The 19455-nt window shown below is 32.9% G+C and overlaps 1 protein-coding gene across 13 annotated transcripts in view; it reads left to right on the top strand.

The window, feature by feature from the left end:
• The window catches only part of Cacna2d1 (calcium voltage-gated channel auxiliary subunit alpha2delta 1), a 460852-nt gene that overhangs the window by 386183 nt on the left and 55214 nt on the right, over window positions 1-19455 (top strand). For all 13 annotated transcript variants that reach the window (XM_047560214.1, XM_047560216.1, XM_047560218.1 and 10 more), the window contains 6 exons: window positions 6397-6475; window positions 7573-7622; window positions 8947-9036; window positions 14798-14875; window positions 16647-16721; window positions 16992-17066. In XM_047560214.1, coding sequence (XP_047416170.1) covers window positions 6397-6475; window positions 7573-7622; window positions 8947-9036; window positions 14798-14875; window positions 16647-16721; window positions 16992-17066 — 447 coding nt within the window. The remainder of the gene's footprint in view (window positions 1-6396; window positions 6476-7572; window positions 7623-8946; window positions 9037-14797; window positions 14876-16646; window positions 16722-16991; window positions 17067-19455) is intronic.

Raw genomic sequence — 19455 nt, forward strand, 5'->3', positions numbered from 1 at the left:
AATGCAGTGCATCTGAAAACTTTCATTTCAGATATTTTCACAAATTCAACAGTTTCCAAGATTTTCAGCTTTAGAATAGGAGCTATACCTTGGCTCATAGAAATGATATGTATTGGTCTTGCTGCAGTCACTATAGAGTTGAGAACAATGCAACTGACCCTTCTACTAGAGAAACCATCAATATAAAAGGCACGTTTTATGCACATTTATGTGTGTGTCCTTGTTTGACAGTACTTGTTTCTCTTAAAATTCATATTGGCAATTCTTTCCTTACACTGATATATCTTAGCACATTTGAATAATATTATATTCATGCATTTTACAGACTTCTTAATTTAATATCTAAAACAAATCTTAGTCACAGTGAAGTTACCTTAGACACAAAAAATATGAATGATAAATTAACTTCAGAGTGCAGAAAGTACACTTGAAATAATTTTTAGGCAGAATTGTACCATCTTGACTTAGGATCACTATTTGTGTTACAAAATTTTTAGAAAAGGTGATCTATCCTGCTATTTCTATGCTCCCTTCTTTTCTCATCAAGAACTGTGCACAGTTGGAATGTGGGATAAAACTAATAAGATACTCCAACATGCATATGACATCTTGAAAATACAGAGGGCTTCTGTTGACATAACAAATGATTGGATTGATGGCACCTTTCCTTTTACACTAATCCTTTCCAAGTACGGTTTTTTCCTGAGTTTTCTGATTATCAATGTAATATTTGTCACTACACAAGTAGATTATTTGAAATGAATTCCTGCATGCCTTAAACCTCTCAGCTGATGATGTTCTTTACAAAGCTACAAATTGCTTGGAGATGCATTATGTTCATAGCTTATCCTTCCTTTATCAAGTACCATAAATTTACATAGAAAAAGAAAAGGAATGTGAAATTACTTCCATATAGCCTGAAAATGTGAGAACGATTCATTAAAGTTATTAGTAAATTTAAACACCACTACAATCCCAAATCATGTATGCATATTATATATGCATATGTAAAACATGTGAAGGAAGTATTAGTTGGGTCTTTAAGGGGCATATGTGAAAATACATGTGACAACTGTGTTTCATTTCCTTTTTAAACAGTGATTTTATATTATTTATTTACTTGAATGCATTGAACAGACATAGATTAATTTCTTGCTTCTATCAGAACTTTGGAGACTTCAAATAGATCTATCTTATGTAGACACAGTGACATTTAGATAATATTGTCCCCTTGACATTAGAATTTGTTGTAAACAGAATGAACAGAGTCCATTCTGCTTCTCTAAAAAGGTGTTATTTTGAGTCATTGTAAGATCTTTTTGAGGCAGAAAAGGCTAATGCCCCACAAATAGAAAATATTACCTCATAGAATTCTGGAACTTTGTAGTCATCATCATCATCATCTTCTTCTTCTTCATTACTGTAGCTAAAATTCATGGAGCTTATTGTTTTTATATGTTATAACCGCCACCTTTATTTTTTATGACTGGAATGCTCATCTGATAAAAGTATCATCATCATCATCACCGCCATGTTGGAAATACAAAAGCCCAAATTAGAGAAGTTAAATAACTTGTTGAAAATCAACAACAACTAAACTATGTGGCAGAATCAAGAATGTAATTTATAGCCTAAATTTCATACCCTCATATAGAATGAGCCTGGATGGCCATCTGTCTGTGTCTTTCATTGTCTGTGCTGATCATCATTTGTCCACCTGGGAGCCTACATTCTAGTCAGGCAGCTGGGCTTTACCCCTCTGGGATATACTCCTCACAGCTTCAACAGCCCAAGATGGATCACCAGAACTTTGTAGGTTACAAGTGCCTTTCAGATCATTTGGGCTTTAAAAATAAATGGTGACAGGTGAATTTGGATCCTTTCATTTATTGTATAATGCAATGAAACTAGAGATGTGGGTTAATCAAACACTCTGGGCTTGAGTACATGTGTGAATTGAAGAAACCACTGTAGAATTTTCTCCTAAAACATTCAGTCCAGTCTAGTATTTTGATAGGCTTAATACCAAAAAGTTTAGTGCACAGAGTAGATTAATACAGCCCATCTCTGACATCATTTTTCTAACATGTCTCAATAGCTGAAGCTTTTATTTTAGTTTCATGGATTTTCTTCCTTCATAGACTCATTTCCATTATTCTTTGGAGATTTGCCTGTTGTAAATTAAACTTGAACTCTGGATAACTGATAATTGTTGAGGTGACAGTTTCCAGTAACTGGATTCTGCTGGGAAGCAAATTCTTAGGACTTTTTAAACTAGGTTGACCCTGCAGCTTTGGAAAACTCTTAATTGAGGAAAAGTATTTAAGTATTCAACAAACAAGACAAAACAAATTTTAAAACAGATTAGCAGATGTCAGAAACATAGTCTAAAATTGTGAACTAATGGCATATATGGAATAAATAAGTAGTACGTTTTAAATAATCAAATTTGCTGAAAGTTAAGGTTTTTTTTGAACTAACTAGTACAGACATCTACTGTGAATGATTGGAATTATAATATTCTGTGCAGAGAAAAATTATTTTTAAACAACTAAGGGTAAAATTGTGTAAATTTATAACTAGTAATGAATGATTTTTAATTTGCCTAATCTTACTAAATCTGCCCCCAAATTACTATCACTTTAATGACTATACTTTTACAACTAAGAGTGAGTCAAGAATTACAAGAGTTTTTTGTATTCTCTAGGATAACAAAGCACATAGTTGTTATAAGTGTATTAAATATTCTTGCATTTTGCCTAAATTTTCTTATATAACTCCAGCAAGCAGATCTATGTAATAAAAAAAATGAGAAATTTACTCTAAGTATAATGAAAATGCCTAAATTACAAAGTGTGTAAAGTGTGTAATGACTACTACTAGTAGTCTCTCCTCTTCCTACATATCATAATGAACTGACATACATACTATACAGAGAACAGAACTTGTCTTCAGTCTCTCTAAAAAAGTAGAAACTACTCATTTGATTATTCAATTTCCTTACATTCAATATTTCCATTTATGTGTATGGTACTGTAATAGATGCTAAATTGTGCAATCTTGGAATTCTTTTAACCCAATTCAATGTTTATTTAATGCTGCTTTCCCACATTACCTCTGATGAAGACCTGGACTCTGGCATTATGAAAAATATATGCCAAAGCCATTTACAATGGATTGTGTGTGTTTAATACATGACCCTGTGATGAAAATTTCACAGAAACAAGCCTTTTAAAATAAGAACCAATTTTAAATCATACTAGCTGAGAAACTTATACCTTAATATGAATATTTCACTTAGAAAATTTCCAGTGTGCATTAGTTACATGATTATAAATGTGGTACTAGACATAAATTAAGTAATTTTCCCTCCACAGAAGTTTTGGTTGCCATGATATAGGCATAGTCTAAAGTAGGTAGTTTGTGCTTGAGAGTTCAGGTAAAATTTTTAGCTTGTGTGTTTTTCCCCCTTTTTTGTTCTTTTTCTCACATAGGATCTTAGTATTTTGAGTTGTTTTGTCTTTTCGATTTTATGCAAGACAATACGAATACCCTAAAAAAAGTTCTACGATTATACCCCATCTTTGAGAATAAAATTTACTTTAAATTTTAAATTGTGCATATTTCAATGGGTCACTTTACTTACCGTTTCTCCAAACTTATGGATAAGTAAGAATTATAAATTCAAAGACATGGAAAGCATCAGAAGATGTGAATAATAGTCATCTCTGGATTTGGGTGTCTGAATTTTCAGAGTTCAGTACTTCATTGACTGCTCCACAGGGTGGCAGTAATATAGTACACTTCAGGAGAAATGAAGCCATTTGTAATTCCAAGTGAAAAAGCAGTGCACAGAGATTCTTCTAAATTTCACCAATTCATTATCTACATGCACTATGAAATATATAATGTAAATTTTTATGAAATCAGTGAAGTTAAAGGTCATTCTACAGAATTAGCTAACCTGTATTAACAAAGACAGATTTAGCTATGATACAGCACCTGGGCATGAAATAATTTGTGTATTGATTTTCATGGTGGTATGAAGAATGTGTGTAAGCCACTGTAGTAGATGCTAAGTTTTGAGGGACTTACATTAAACTTTTTCTTAACTAAATATATATTTTTAACTGAGTGTGGTGGTACATTCCTGTAATCCCAGTGACTCATGGGGCTGATACAGGATGACTTCAAGTTTAAGGCCAACCTGGACAACTTGGGGAAACTCTGTCTTAAAGTAAAATGGGATAGGCATGTAGGTAGAGCACCTGTCTCACATGTAAGAAGCCCTGGTTCAATCCTCAGTACTTAAAGTATACATATTTATAAAATATCAGAAAGTTCTAAGGTAATTTATAAAATGTTTAAGTAGTATATATCATGTGTATACAAAAACCTAGGAGAATAAACATCTTAGATATGGTAGATTTTGTAAATATTATAATCATAAGGCAGTTGCAAGCATTATAAGAAAAGAGTACATCTTTATTCTTAAGTGTTTAGTATATACTGGGAAATATTTTTTCAGAAAAAAAATTGTTAATAAAAATGTCTGCCACAAGGTAAGTGAAAGTTGAGAACGGAGGTACAAGTTAAACACGTATAATAAGCAAGGCATTCAATCAGTTAATTATTGGCTTACATTTGTATAACTAGTTAACATCTAGATAACCAAGACCCTATGTGAAAAAAAGAACAAAAAAGGGGAAAAAAAAACCCCACAATTTAGCATGCTTAAAATTTCGTAATTAAATGTGACAGGGTATATAACCAGCTCTGATCCCAAATCCTTAATTTTGACAACTTCTGAGGGCTCATGCAGGCAAACATGAGAGTTAGGTGAAACTTTTGTAATAAAACAAAGCAATCAGTCTTTTCTACTGGATTTTTTAAAGTTAAGTGTTTATTTGGACTATTTGAATGATAACATCAATCGAAGTAATCTCACAGTGGGGATCTAAGTGTAGCCTCAGTGTTATTAGAAGTTCTTACCTTCCAGAGACATAGACATAATTCACTTAGTCATATTCATTTAATTCTTTACACTGAAAGGTATCTTGTGGAAAATATTTTACCACAACACTATGGTGGTTACAGTAGACACAGCTAGTGGTGACAGCTAGACACAGCTGTGCTTTATTTGAACATCTGAAATTTGACTCACCAACTTCAGTTATGAAGGACATACCCAAGTGCTTTCTGGAGCATCTGGATTTTTTTTTTTCTCCCTGTTCTGAATTCATGTGATGATTGTTTAAGGTATGGCAGTCAAATTGAATTAACAGTTAGGGTGGTCAGCCTGCTTAGAAAAACATTTCCCCTTAGGGGTAAGCTCAAGTATGTAAGCAGTAACATGATTTTGAAATATATAGTGCCCCCTAAAATGACCCAATTGGAGGAATCAAGAAAATGAAATTATTGTATTTAGAGGGAGAACTCCTAGAGATAGAAGGAGGGATAAAGAGAAGCCTGTGTGCACGAGAGTGGGCAAGCCAACATGGGCGAGCATGAGCCCCCTTCTCATTAGCTAACTCCAGTCATTCATCCTTATAATTTTGAGGTGATTCAAACTGAATTGCTTCCTACATTACTAGCTAAGGCAAATCTGGATGACTTCAACAGTGGCTCAGATAAAACCTTAGCAAGAGAAACTGCAACATCCCCAGTATGTATGCTGGGGGCAGGGACTGTTAAGATGTCATCTGTGTGGCCAAGTCCAAGAAAAGAAAAGAAACAGATGTACAGTCTCTGACATTTGTGCTCTGTAATCATGGGCAAAAGATAAAACAATTAGAAAATGTCAATTCAAATAGACAATTCACATAAATTAGGGAAAAGCTAGGAGCATATTTGCCGATTTATCTGTCAGCCATCTTTTCTAGAAAATAAATCATATAATAGCATCATAACTATATGTATACATCTTAAATAGTTCCATGCTGTGAAAGTAGCCAACACTGAGTTGAGTTACCGTAAGCAACTAAAAGGAACATGACCTCCTATATACATTTTCCTACCTATGATGAAGGGAAGTATTACTTGCCATGACTATATATGTGGGTGATATAACCAAGTGAGACAGATTTAACCAGGTGAAATTGAGTTGGACCTGAAAGATGCACTTTCTACTAATGAAAGTTCAATCATTCTCCTGCCTGAGGACTGGAATATGGTGCAGCACACCAAAGTGATAATTTAAATTTGGCAATTGGAGTATATGTTTATAGTAGGCTGTGTGAATTCCCTCTGGTGCCCTGTTGAATTCTTTACTTGCCTGAGTTTTTCTTGTCATATGAAATTAACGGAAAAACTTTATTGTGTTTTGCTGTAGCAATTTTGATTCGCCATGCAATTAAATTTTGATCCTAATGGATACCTATTTTTCAATTCATCTAGGTACGGGTGTTCACATTTTCAGTTGGTCAACATAATTATGACAGAGGACCAATTCAGTGGATGGCTTGTGAAAATAAAGGTAATATCTGTTTTCTTGACTGTTTTATTAGAAGAAAAAAATTGGGGGTGGTAATTTACATTTTCATTTAAAATAATCTATAGTTGTAGCTAACTCTTATAGGAATCAAAGAAATAAGAATTTTTTGGGGGGGGTACCAGAGATTTTTACCTAGGTGTGCTTCACAACTAAGCTACATCCTCAGTCCTTTTTAGTGTTTTATTTTGAGACAGGGTCTTGCTAAGTTGCTGAGGCTGGCCTTAATCTTGTGACCCTTCTGACTCAGCCTCCTAAATCACAGAATTAGAGGAGTGTACCAAAGCACCCAGTTCAAGGCACTTAGATTTTGAACATATTTTCAATAGTGAAAACACAAAACATTTTTGGCATTAGCATTATAATGTAAGAAAAATTCAGACATCTGATCATAGTATTTTACATTCATAAAAGGATATAGGATTATATTGAATGATACTTAATGATATATAACAAATATAATTTTATATGGAAAAGTAGGAATGAATGAATATCTGAATTTTATAAAACTTATATAAGACAGTGTAACATATGTGAACCATTTTTTGAGTTGCTAAATTACTGTTTTTTGAAAAATGTCTCATACATTCCTAGATAAATTTTGTGTAGTGAGGCCATATTTCTTTTGTACCATAAAAAAAATGTTATTTGAAAAATAAATTGTGACACCATAGCAACTAAAAGAGCCTGAAGTATTCTGAAAGTTATATTTAGGCAAACATTTTATGTGTATGTGAATATATGTGTGTATATATATATAATACATATACAATTCTATATTTTCATAATTAATAATATATACAGTGAAAAATATATTTAGCTATACCAGTTTCACCACTGCTTTGTAGAAGAATATTTGTTTCATACTATCTAAGAAATACAGTGAAATTTATCATAAAACCTTTACGTATGTTCCAAATATTCATTTATCAACGTCTTATGAATTGGTCAGTTGTATTAATATTTTAGTGTTTGCTTAACTTGGAAGTAAAAAGGATATCCTGTTCTCCTACAAAGACATAAAACAATTTTGATTATTATAATGAAACATTTATATACATAAATATGTATATGCATTTCAGGTTATTATTATGAAATTCCTTCCATTGGAGCAATAAGAATTAATACTCAGGTATGTTTATTTAAAACTCACTTATGACATTTTTTCAAAGTTTAAAATATTTTTCCAGTTTAAATGTGCTCAATATGTAAAGAATAAGTGAAAATGAAAAAAAAAATCCAAAATGTTACATTTTTTACTAAGTATCATGATGGTGGATTTTTATCTCATTAAGGTTCCAAGTGTTTTCAAACATCGAAAACTCAGGTAAAAATGTGAATAGAAATATGAATATTTTATTATTCTCACCATATAAAATGAAAAAAATCAAATTTACTAACAATCTTATGTTATTGTAACTTGATTCTGTTGCAAATCATTTAAGTAAGTTTCTTAGCAAAATAGATAATTAAATAGTAATTATTCTTGACAAATTATACAAGGCCATACTTATTTTCAAATAATCCCTAAAGATCTATTTGCTGATTAAAATAGTTACAAGGAGATGATTTTTTCTAATACATTCAATTGTGAAAACATCTCTGTTAAGGAACTTTTTGTAGAATTAATAATGAAGTGAATTTAAATATATATTATTTTCAATTCATAAATTACTATTTAAAACCACTTCTCAATTTTAAACATAGCTGAGAAACTACAAAATAAACTAAGTCACAATTTAGCACAAATAGTATGGCCTTTGTGGAAATTAATACTGAATACATTGAATGTTGAAATGAAACAGCAGCTGCATTTGAGTCTCATGTCTAGATTTGGCACTGTATTTCATTTATTTTTTGATATGTTTAAATGTAGTTTTGAATTCCAGCCAAACAATCTGTGATATGAAAGCAAGTATGTGGCTGCTTTATTATTTCAAATTTGTGCAATTTCACACAGTAAATCACAGTGCCTTAAATAGTTTAGATCAACATGAAACAATTCATAAGGCATGTATTTCACTTATCATGGACTGTACCTTGAGAAACAATGTTCTGATTGTAACTAGAAAAAAAACTGGGGTAGATATACTATACAAATAAGTCAAATATTGTTGATTCAAGGTATGTAGATATACCACTTATGGAATGCCCAAAATAGAAATTAAATAATTATCTATTCACCCTCTTAATAATGTGATTGATTCAATATTCATTTTTAACTCTAAATTATTTTTCTTCCTGTGGCAATTTTTCTTTTATTTAGCTTTTAATTTTTTACAGACTACATTTTGATTCATTATACACAAATGGGGTACATCATTTCATTTCTATGCTTGTACACAATATAGATTCATACCATTCATGTAATCATACATGTTATGTTATAGGGTAATGATGTCTGTTTCATTCCACCATATTCTTTCTTTATCATTTTCTTTTTTTTTAATAAATAGGAATATTTGGATGTTCTGGGAAGACCTATGGTTTTAGCAGGAGACAAAGCTAAACAAGTCCAATGGACGAATGTGTACTTGGATGCACTGGTAAGAGGTTGGATATTTAACAAGACTGTCATTAAAAAAAAAAAAAAAGCACACAACTGACTTCTTTTTAGGTGACATTTCTCTTTTTCCCTTTAAATTGAACCCTTTGTAAAATTCCTTCTATCACAAGCTTTTGTAGCCAGAATTTAGATAATTTAAATAGAATTCCAGATTTGTATATAATACAGAGCTACAAATGTCAAATGTTATTTTATTTTGTAGTTAATCCATTAAGAGTGAAGAATTTTCAACCTAGAATGTTGAATTTATAGATATTTTCATAACTTTTTGAATTTTAATGTAAAAAAATGCTCATTGCCATGTGAATGAGAACCTATTTCTGAAGATTTTGGAGAAAGTATTTTTAAAGTAGATGTCAGCTAGTAGGAACGTACCCCAACATCTGTAGCCAGACCCACTAAAATTCAGAATTACATTCAGTTAGGCAGAACTCCTACCATACACTGAAATCATTTCAAGCCTCATTACCTCTTCATATATAATCTCAAGCTTTAAATTCAAACCCAAACCCAGACATTTTTGTAGGAATAGGATACTGGTGTTTGGTTTCTGGTGTGAAACTACGTGCACATGCTAAAATTTCCACAGCACAGTTGATGTTTTAGAATAGATATTCCATCACACTTTAAAGCAGTGGTTCTCAAATGGGGGGTAATTTTGCCCTTCACAGATATTTGGAAATATCTGTATATATTGTTTGATTGTCAAGGCTGGAGGGTGAGGAGCTGCTACTAGTCTATATGGACAGAGGCTGGGGAAGCTGCAAACATCCTACAATGCACAGAACAGCCCCATTGCACGCACACACACACACAAGATATATTATCCAGTCCTACATGTCTGTAGGATCAAAGTCATGTTTTTTGATGTTATTTTTACTTTCCTGATATGAAATTAATGAAGAATTATAACACTTAAAATGTATTCATATGCTTAATCTTACTTTGAAGTCTTTATTCATGCTCTACTGGAACGACGTACTGGGGAGAGCCAAAATACCAAGTCCTAAAAAGTAACTGCTGATTCAGTAGTACCCTTTCACCTACTTGGAGTCTAATTATATGCTGTTACTTCTTTTCTCTATGCAATGCTGAACCCAAAGGGCAAAATACGGCCCATTTAGAATTACTTATCATTTGATTCTTATAAAGTAAACATATACAGGAAGTTAGAAGAAAAATAGGCACTATTAGAAGTGGCCTTGCACGCTAAGAAAGATAAAGTGAAGCTTGCTTACCTCAAATCCTAGCAAAAATTACAACCCAGTGTTCCTTCTTGACATCACTTATTTACTTAAGGTCACATAGTCATCTAAAGCTATGAACAAGATGTTTCACTTTTTTAAATCCATCCAAGACAGTGTATGATAGGAGGAGCCAATAATTATGCCCTGTTGCTTTTCTATGACCAGAAAGAAGTTCATTAACCAGAATGTCTGCATTGCTGGTAATGTTCCTACTGATAGCACAAATGACATTGGGAGGAAACGTTAATTCTAAATGTACTGTTTACAAACTGAAACTAAATGTAAAATAAGAAAAAAAATGGAACATATGAGTTGGCCATGTAGTGCACCCAGATAGCATTCTTTTCACTGAGAATAAGTGACCTACCATATATTTCTTAGTATTTCTTTATAAGTGCTGCATACAGCAGATTCAAAATATGTTAGTCGAATTCACAGTTTTATTAAAAATGAAAAGATATAATATCTCAAGACAAAATGTAATATAATGTGAAAAATTCAAAGGGCTGTGGTGTTTCAGAGGAAAAAAAGTCATGTATCTGGGGGTAGAGTGGGATATGGTTCAAAAATAGTGACATTTTAGCTGAAATGTGAGTTCAAGTACAGTTTCTGTAATTGATGGTGAAGAGAGAAACCATATAAGGTATAATATACAATTGGGGGATGTAGTGGATATATTGAAGGATGCTGTTGTCACCTGTAGAACTATTGAGATATCAGAACAGACTAAGGTAACTTGTAGAGAGATCATTTTATTTGGAAGATAAAATGAGACTCTTTAAATAAAAAGAGAAAAATGAAAAGAGTTGGGTTTCAGAAAATAAACATTAAGTCTGAGAAGATAGAAATCTTGTTTTATTTTGGTTTTTATTCTCTAGAAATATATGCAGTGCTGGCAAACACAGTATATTTTTTGGTTCAGTTGATAAATGAGGGAGAAAATGGAAGTTGGGTGCCCATGAGTTCATCCATGGTTATCTTAAATCTAGAGTGTTAGTCATCTAGGACCTCATTTTGAGTTACATAACATTTTTAGAAGCAAAGTACAGTGTTCTATACAAATGCAGACAGAAATGAGGCAAAGATAAAGACTGCATCCATATCTATGTTGTCGATCATTATAGCAATTTTTAAAACTGTATGTTTAGTCATTTTTTGAGTTTTGCAACTGAAATACCTAACAAGAAAAACGTGGAGGAGAAGAAGTTTACTGGGGGCTCACAGTTTCAGAGGTCTCAGTCTACAGACAACTGACTCCATTACTCTGGGCCCAACATGAGACAGCATAATGGGAAAAGACCCAGTGGAGGAAAGCTGCTCAGCTCATGTGGGGTAAGGAACCAGAGAGGGAGAAGAAGGAATCAAAGGCAAGATGCAGCCTTCCAGGGTACACCTCCAATGATCCACTTCTTCAATCCACTCCCCACCTGCCTATAGTTAACACCTAATCCATTCAAACTGGGATGGACTGATTAGATTACAGCTCTCAGAATCCAGTCACTTTACTGCTGAACATTCCTGAATCAACCCAGGCACTTCTGGGGGGACAACTCACATTCAACCATCACATTCTACCCCTGGCCCTCCAGGCCTCATTTCTATCTAGTAATGCAGAATACATTTAGTCTATCTCCAAGAGCCCCATAGTTTTAACAGTTTTAGCATTGCTGAAGAGTCCAAGTTCAGAATCTCCTGTAAGACTCAAGACAAACTCTGAGCTGTGAGCCCCTGTAAAAATCAAAAGCAAGTTACATGTATCCAATGTACAGTGCTATAGAGCAAACATTCCCATTCCAAAAAAGAATGAATAGGGGCATAGGAAGAAGGGATGATGCCAAAGGAGAGCTGGGCAAACAGTTCCCCCAACTATGTTTACAGCATCTAGGACATGTGATTGCAATATGGTTATTTCCAAAGGGTTTAGTCAGCTCTTTCCCTTTAGCCTTGATGGCTGTACCGCACATAGGCTCTCTTATAGCCTGGTTCCCTCTTCAGTCAGCAGCTTTTTTCAGTAGACAGTCCACATTACTAGAATCTCATTTCCTAGGGTATTCATTCAAGCTTTGGCTTCCCCTTAACACATTGTCTTCTCAGAGACAGCCCATAGGAATTCCAACCCAGCTACATTTGAAATATTGGTCAGAGCCTTCACGACCACCTAAATTTGTGCAAAGTACTTAGCATCTGTTTAGGGGATGTTATCTCTTCAATAAGCATACCTTCCTTGGTGCCAGCTTCACATCATATTTCTGACCAAACCACAAGTTTTTTATAACTCCTTTGGCTCTGTTTTCTGCTTCTGATTCTCAGTGTAAACCTAGCTAAGAGCTGCCATAATATCCATGCCACTGATTGAATGCTGTGCTACCTTGAAATTTCCTCCACCAGATTTATTAGTCCATCACTTAAATTCAGTGTCACATAGAATCGCAGGGCATGGACAAAATGTAGCCAAACACTTTGCCATAATATAACATGAATGACTCTAATCCTGTTCCCAATACAGTCTCATTTCCCTCTGAAACCTCTGGAGCACAGTCACATTTCTATTGGATTCTGTCTTCTGATCTCCCACCAGAATTGCCCATTAAACTCCACTTACACAATATTCTAAAGCTTTTCCAACCTGCATTTCCAACTTTTCAAAATTCTTCCCACCAACCAGCCCCAAGGGCTTCTGAACCACATGGTCACCCAGTACCAGTGTCTGTTTTAGTCAGTTTTTGCCTCACTGTAACCAAACTACTCAACAATAACAATTTAGAGGAGGAAATGTTTATTCAAGGCTCACAGTTTCAGAGGTCTGAGTTCATAGATGGCCATCTCCATTACTCTGGGCCCAGAGTGAGACAGTATTATGGGGAAGGACTCAGCAGAGGTACACTGCTCAACTTGTGATGGGGTCAGGAAGCAGAGAGGGGAGCACACGCAGAAGGGGTCAAAGGGAAGATGCCCCCTTCAGGGCACCCCATTGACCCTCCTCTTTGAACCACTTGCCAGCTTCCTACAGTTTCTACCCAGTCCATTCAAAAAGCAGAATAGAACGATTATGTTACAGTTACTTTACCTTTGAACATTTTTGCATTAAAAGAGGTGCTTTGTTGGGAACACCTCATATCCAAACCATAACACTATTTTTATAAATTATAACTCAAATAGAAAATTATCTAAAGTAATCTTCCCAAAATTATCTTTTGGATGCCAACTTTATGAATCTATGATCTGACTTTTTTTGAAGTAGAATGTTTTCACTGAGAATGTTAATTTGCATAATTAACTAAGGATCTCTTCATTCAAATGTTCTTGTTTAGGATGAAACAGAGAGCCAATATGTGTATCATCACATACTAAACTATCTGTAGCTGTGCCTTAATTTTATGTGTCCCGACTTACCTGATATCTTGTTCTGCTGGAAGTTTGTTGAGGATTGCCCTCCTCCCTGAATCTGTTTTCATTGTTTTGGGGCTTCTTGCGTGCACATTTAAAAACCAATGCCTATTTAAGATATTCTCTCCATAAGATCACACTGTTACTAGAATTGGAGCAGAGTTCATGAGATTTAGATTTGGCGTTGCTTTTTTAGGAGATTATTAATACTTACTCAGTTTATAAGCAAATTCAAAAATTCTTTTAAGAGTGATTTTGATGAAAATGTAGTCTTAACATGAAATAGTAATTATACACACACAGACACACATGCCACAGATATCAGTAATAAAAAAACTTCTAACTTACAATAATGTCCATGTATTCTTTTAATATGTAAAAACCAATATGCTGATTAGTAGAATGGCATTATTTTGTTGTGCTAAATTGTTTCATGACTAGACTTTGATATTTGACATTCGTAATTACCTGTTCTACATTACTTTCTTAAAAAGTAATGTTTAATTTGGGTGCTATTTAGGAGTAATACTGCTTCTTTTAAACAGCATAGTATTTATCTACAATGTTCCAGATATGCTATATCAATAGCATATTATTTTTATTTATCACATTATTCAGCTTCATATTTGTGAAACAGTATGAAGTGTTTGGTTTAGGGCACAAAAAGTTAAGATTGAGGCTACAAAAAAAAAAAAAGGAAATATATCATTTAAAATAGTATTTTTGTAACTTCTGCTTATGGAAGGCCCTGCTGGTAGGTAAGCTGTCTCTGTGTAAAAAGAGTGTGGAGGGTGGACAGTTACTGAAATGTTTAGAGGCTAATGACTCTTTGCATAAGTAGAATATTTTTAATTTATTTACAATGTACACTACAACAATATTTCAAATCTTACATGCTTCAATAACTGCCTAATAAGTATTTATTATCTCCAAGACATTTTCACTGATACTTTGAAAACAAAACTTTGATATTCAAAATTAGTTACTAGTTTTTCGTGGCTCTTTATCAAGTAACTCTAAAATTAAGTCTTGGATATCAAAGTCTAAGGCAGTAGGACAAAGTTCAAATTGTAATTTTCATTTGCCTTTTCTCTCAATTTGTTTTAGGAACTGGGACTTGTCATTACTGGAACTCTTCCGGTCTTCAACATAACTGGCCAATTTGAAAATAAGACAAACTTAAAGGTTAAAAGTTAATTGATAAAATTAATAATTATAAATGATAAACTGTGATGTTGAAGCTTAATGTGGATAAGATACTCTATAAGGAAATGCATACAGTGTAACTGTCTTGTAAGGCCAGAGGTCAGTGGCAGCAGCTGCCTATATGATAACCACCTGGGAAAAGGAAGTGCAGGTCAAACTCTCTGTTGCCCCAGAGTCAAGGTTGAGCTTCACTCTATTTAATTATGACCTGATGAGAACACAAAGTCAGACTCTGGGAGTAATTACATGATAAATGGTCAATACTGTGTGCTCATTTTTTAAACGCATTTGATGTATTTATGGAATTTTGGAGGGAAAAAAGACCAAAACCTACAGTGAAGTTTGTATCAGGTGTACATTGGTGCAGTTATTGAATCCTTACTCTTCCAATTCCCAAACAATAGTTTTTTTAGTCATTCTATAATCATTTATAGTTCTTTTTTTTCATATTTTTTAAGATACAGGAAAAATACTTAATGAGTTTCTAAAAAAATGCTAGATTTCTATAACACTGGTAATATTGTCATGCAATAAAATGCTACTTAAAAGTTCTGAATAATTATTTTAAAAATCTTGTCCTTATTTTGCTAATTTTGATTTAAAAATAGTGGCGCATTTTTTATTTCTCAGTTTGATTCAGAATGAATTAAGAAGGCAGGAGTTAAGAATTTTTTTAAAAAATAATTTTTACTTGTGGATGGACACAATACCTCTATTTTATTTATTTATTTTTATGTGGTGCTGAGGACTGAACCTAGGACCTCACATGTCCTAGGCAAGTGCTCTACCACTGAGCTACAACCCCAGTCCCAGAAGTTAAGAATTTTTAATAGTAAATATTTATTTTATAATGTAAGTGATTTATTTATTTGAAGGGATTTTTATTTCTAGTTTGTGGTTTAATGAAGTCTTTTACACTGAGGCATTATTTATACAGTTATTGTAAATCTCAGTTGAGCTCCTTATCTTAATAATATAGCCATATTCAATATCACTTATTTCTCTTTAGGGGACCATTACCATTCTTAAATATCTGTGAGTTCTAAATATTGCAATGCATAACCGAGTAATTGTCATACCCCTCATTTGCATTTAACCACCTGAAAATGGAATGTCCCTGAGATGGCTTTGAGAGTTTTATGCAGAGTAGGATTATTTCACAGCAAAAAGAGCATAGTTGTTGACTTGATTTTCATTTTATTAGCACAGGTGCAGAGTTTAAATTGTTTTTGTAATTGCTGACTAGATTTATAATTTTCTTTGTAAACGCATTTTGATTTTTTAAGAATTTATATAATTCTATTTAAAATAAAGTTTCATGACTCAAATTTAAACACGATTTTCTTCATTTCCCTTAGATGAGTATGATAGCTCTTTTCAATATAGCTCCTTGACTTGCAGTTAAAACCATGATGGCCATTGTTTAGTATTTAGAAGTTATTATCAGCAATTAAGAACAGTATCTTGAAGATTCAATTACTAATAGGGTCATGTAGTTTGAAGATAATTGCACAAATATGGGTACTGTCATTTGTAAGAATCCAGTGTTTCTTCCATATTAGCCAATTTTTAAATTGGAAGTTCTTGTGGTTTCTTAATTGTAGTACACCACAAAGTCAGTGCACACACACACTCTACTAGTGTAGAATACAACCATTACTCCAGCAAAAGGATGAACATATATAATTATTATGTGGAAATATATGATTTTTGGTATAAAATACACTAACTTTTTGCCATCTTGTTACAGAACCAGCTGATTCTTGGTGTGATGGGCGTTGATGTGTCTTTGGAAGATATTAAAAGACTAACACCACGTTTTACAGTAAGATACAATTTACTTTTTTTGATAACCTTTCCTATTCTTAGAATTGTGTATTAATTTAGCTTGTCTATAAAGCATTAAGTAATTCTGAAAAATATATGTGCAGTTATCTTAGCAAAGGAGCTAAATATCATCCTTAAAATAAAAAGTAGGGATACCATGTCATTCTTCAGCATGCTTTGAAATCTGATAAACCAATTAATTTAACCTTTTTTAAATGATGTGGATTTTTGATTGTGAGCACACATCTCTAAACTTCTTATTTTTCAGCTCTGCCCCAATGGCTATTATTTTGCAATTGATCCTAATGGTTATGTCTTATTACATCCAAATCTTCAGCCAAAGGTATGTATATAATTTGTTTACAATGCAGAGTATTTATAAAATTAATGACCCATGTTCTTAGTAGGATTGTCATTTTAAAATTCACTTTATAGCCTTAAATACAAAATGCTATTATCTGGTTCCCTTATCAGATGATAAGACCACACAGATTATGATACGTGAAGAGGTAAAAGCAGTTTTCATTTTCCCTTACCACTTTAGATGAACTGATATTCTCATGTGAAAGACAGCCATTATCACCTCCTGAGCCTCCTTTCGCACATCACATATGTGGCTTTGATTCAGGCTATGAGGCAGTGCTGCTGCAGACATGCCTGTGATCCTCCTAGGCATTAGCAAGGTTCCTTTCTGCCCAGGCTGCATTTCCCAATGCCCTCCTCTTCTGGTAATTACTCTGCTTTCCATCTCCTTGACTATTTTTCTTTTCATTTTGGGGCAGGCTTGTAAAGACATAGGAAATTCAATAAGTAAAATCTATGTAATGGGCTTCAGATATGGGAAGTGTAGTGTTTTGTTTTTGTTTTTGTTTATTGGTAGCAGGGATTGAACTCAGGGGCACTTGACCGCTGAGCCACATGCCCAGCCCTATTTTGTTTATTGTTTAGAGAAAGGGTCACTTCACTTTTGCTGAGGCTGGCTTTGAACTCCAGATCCTCTTGCTCAGCCTCCCATGCTGTTGGGATTATAGGTGTGCGTCACTACGCCTGACTGGGAAGTGTAGTTTTGAATGAGTGAGTTGATCTGGAAGCCATAAAATCCATAGATGAACTATTTTATCCTAATATTTATATCTATTTCCTCTTGATACAAAATATTTTCAGAAAATACTTCATTCTACTCATTTCAGTTTTCAAAATGCTTAACAAGGCATCAATGGCAAAACTTATTTACCTAGATATGAAATTAGACAAAATCTTATGTAACTGAAATTTTGTAAACATCTTTAAGTGACTGGTGAAATTTGAAGATAATGCTGAAGATGCTATAAACCATGCAGACCGCTACCCGCTTCTCCCTGTTTAATTAGTCCCAGATTCGTAACCACATACACACATGAAGTTGTGTCACTCAAATATTCAAAACAACAATAAGAAAAATTGATATTGAGTTACAAATATTACCTATTAAATGTAATGATTTATTTTAATGTTAATACATACTTAATGTTTCTATTTTATTTCTTCTCACTTTGGAATTTATTTCCATGTGAAATCCGTTATGATATAAATATTTGCTAAGCACATATGGTCATTGAGCATCCTATACCATGTTTAAACATATTCTTTTTGTAGAAGTTTATAATAATATTTCTTCGTGTTATTAAATCATTATAGTTCTTATAAGTATGTCATTTAAATTCCTCTATCATTTTTAGAACTTGGTAATTATCCTGTGGTTTTTGTTATAGTTAAGAATTATTTAACTTTCTGAATCTCAAAAAATTGTTTAAACTTTTGCAACATTATTACTTGGACTTCATATAACAAGTGTATTTAAAATTATATCTTAACTAAAGTAATCTAAAAGCAATAAAAATAAAATGTGCTCAGGGGTACAAAGAGTCCCAATTTTTCTGATTGTAGATCTTAACCTTTCCCCAAAGGAATTAAAATATATCATAGACCAAATAATAAGAATAAGAATAGTGGATGAATAGTAGAGATATGCAAATGACAATTTAGGTTCTAGTTTTCATAGTGTAAAGGAGGTAACAATTTGAAAAAGATTTTCCTTCTTCTACATTCTCCTGAAGACCCATATTTATATAGAAGGTATTTTATCACTATTTGAATGATGTTAATATATATTCAGCTCATATTTGGAATAATCAATACACTAAAATTCAAAATTACCAAAAATATATATTTTATAAGACTTTCATTAAAAGCTAGTTGACTTTTTCCTTCCAGCTCATATTTTTGCATTGGATTTTATTAAAAATAAGTATGCAACAGTATTTTTTTAAAATACTGTTTTAGGAAACTATGAAAAAAGACACAAGTCTGAAAAGTCAACATACTCTATTTCCTGAAACTTGTGAATTAAATATGCTTGTGAATTCTTATCATTAGCAGGATAAATATTATGATTTCTACTTTGTAATAGTGCATGTTATACAGATTGATATAAGAACTTCATAAAAGAAACTATATAGTATGGATGTTGTATAAATTGAGAAATACAGAGAACCAATACGGTAACAGATGATATAACAAAATTAATCTTACTTCTTTTATCAGAAATTCATCAATACAAATGAAGGAAAATAAAGCTATATCCATAATACCAGTTATTAATTAACAAGATGAAAGCCTAATGTTAAGCAGATATTCCTGATTTGATGTCTTTTATGTTTTCTTTCTAATACTGTAATCTTATTTCAAACTAT

The sequence above is a fragment of the Sciurus carolinensis genome, chromosome 8, assembly GCF_902686445.1.
Source record: "Sciurus carolinensis chromosome 8, mSciCar1.2, whole genome shotgun sequence".
Lineage (NCBI taxonomy): Eukaryota > Metazoa > Chordata > Mammalia > Rodentia > Sciuridae > Sciurus > Sciurus carolinensis.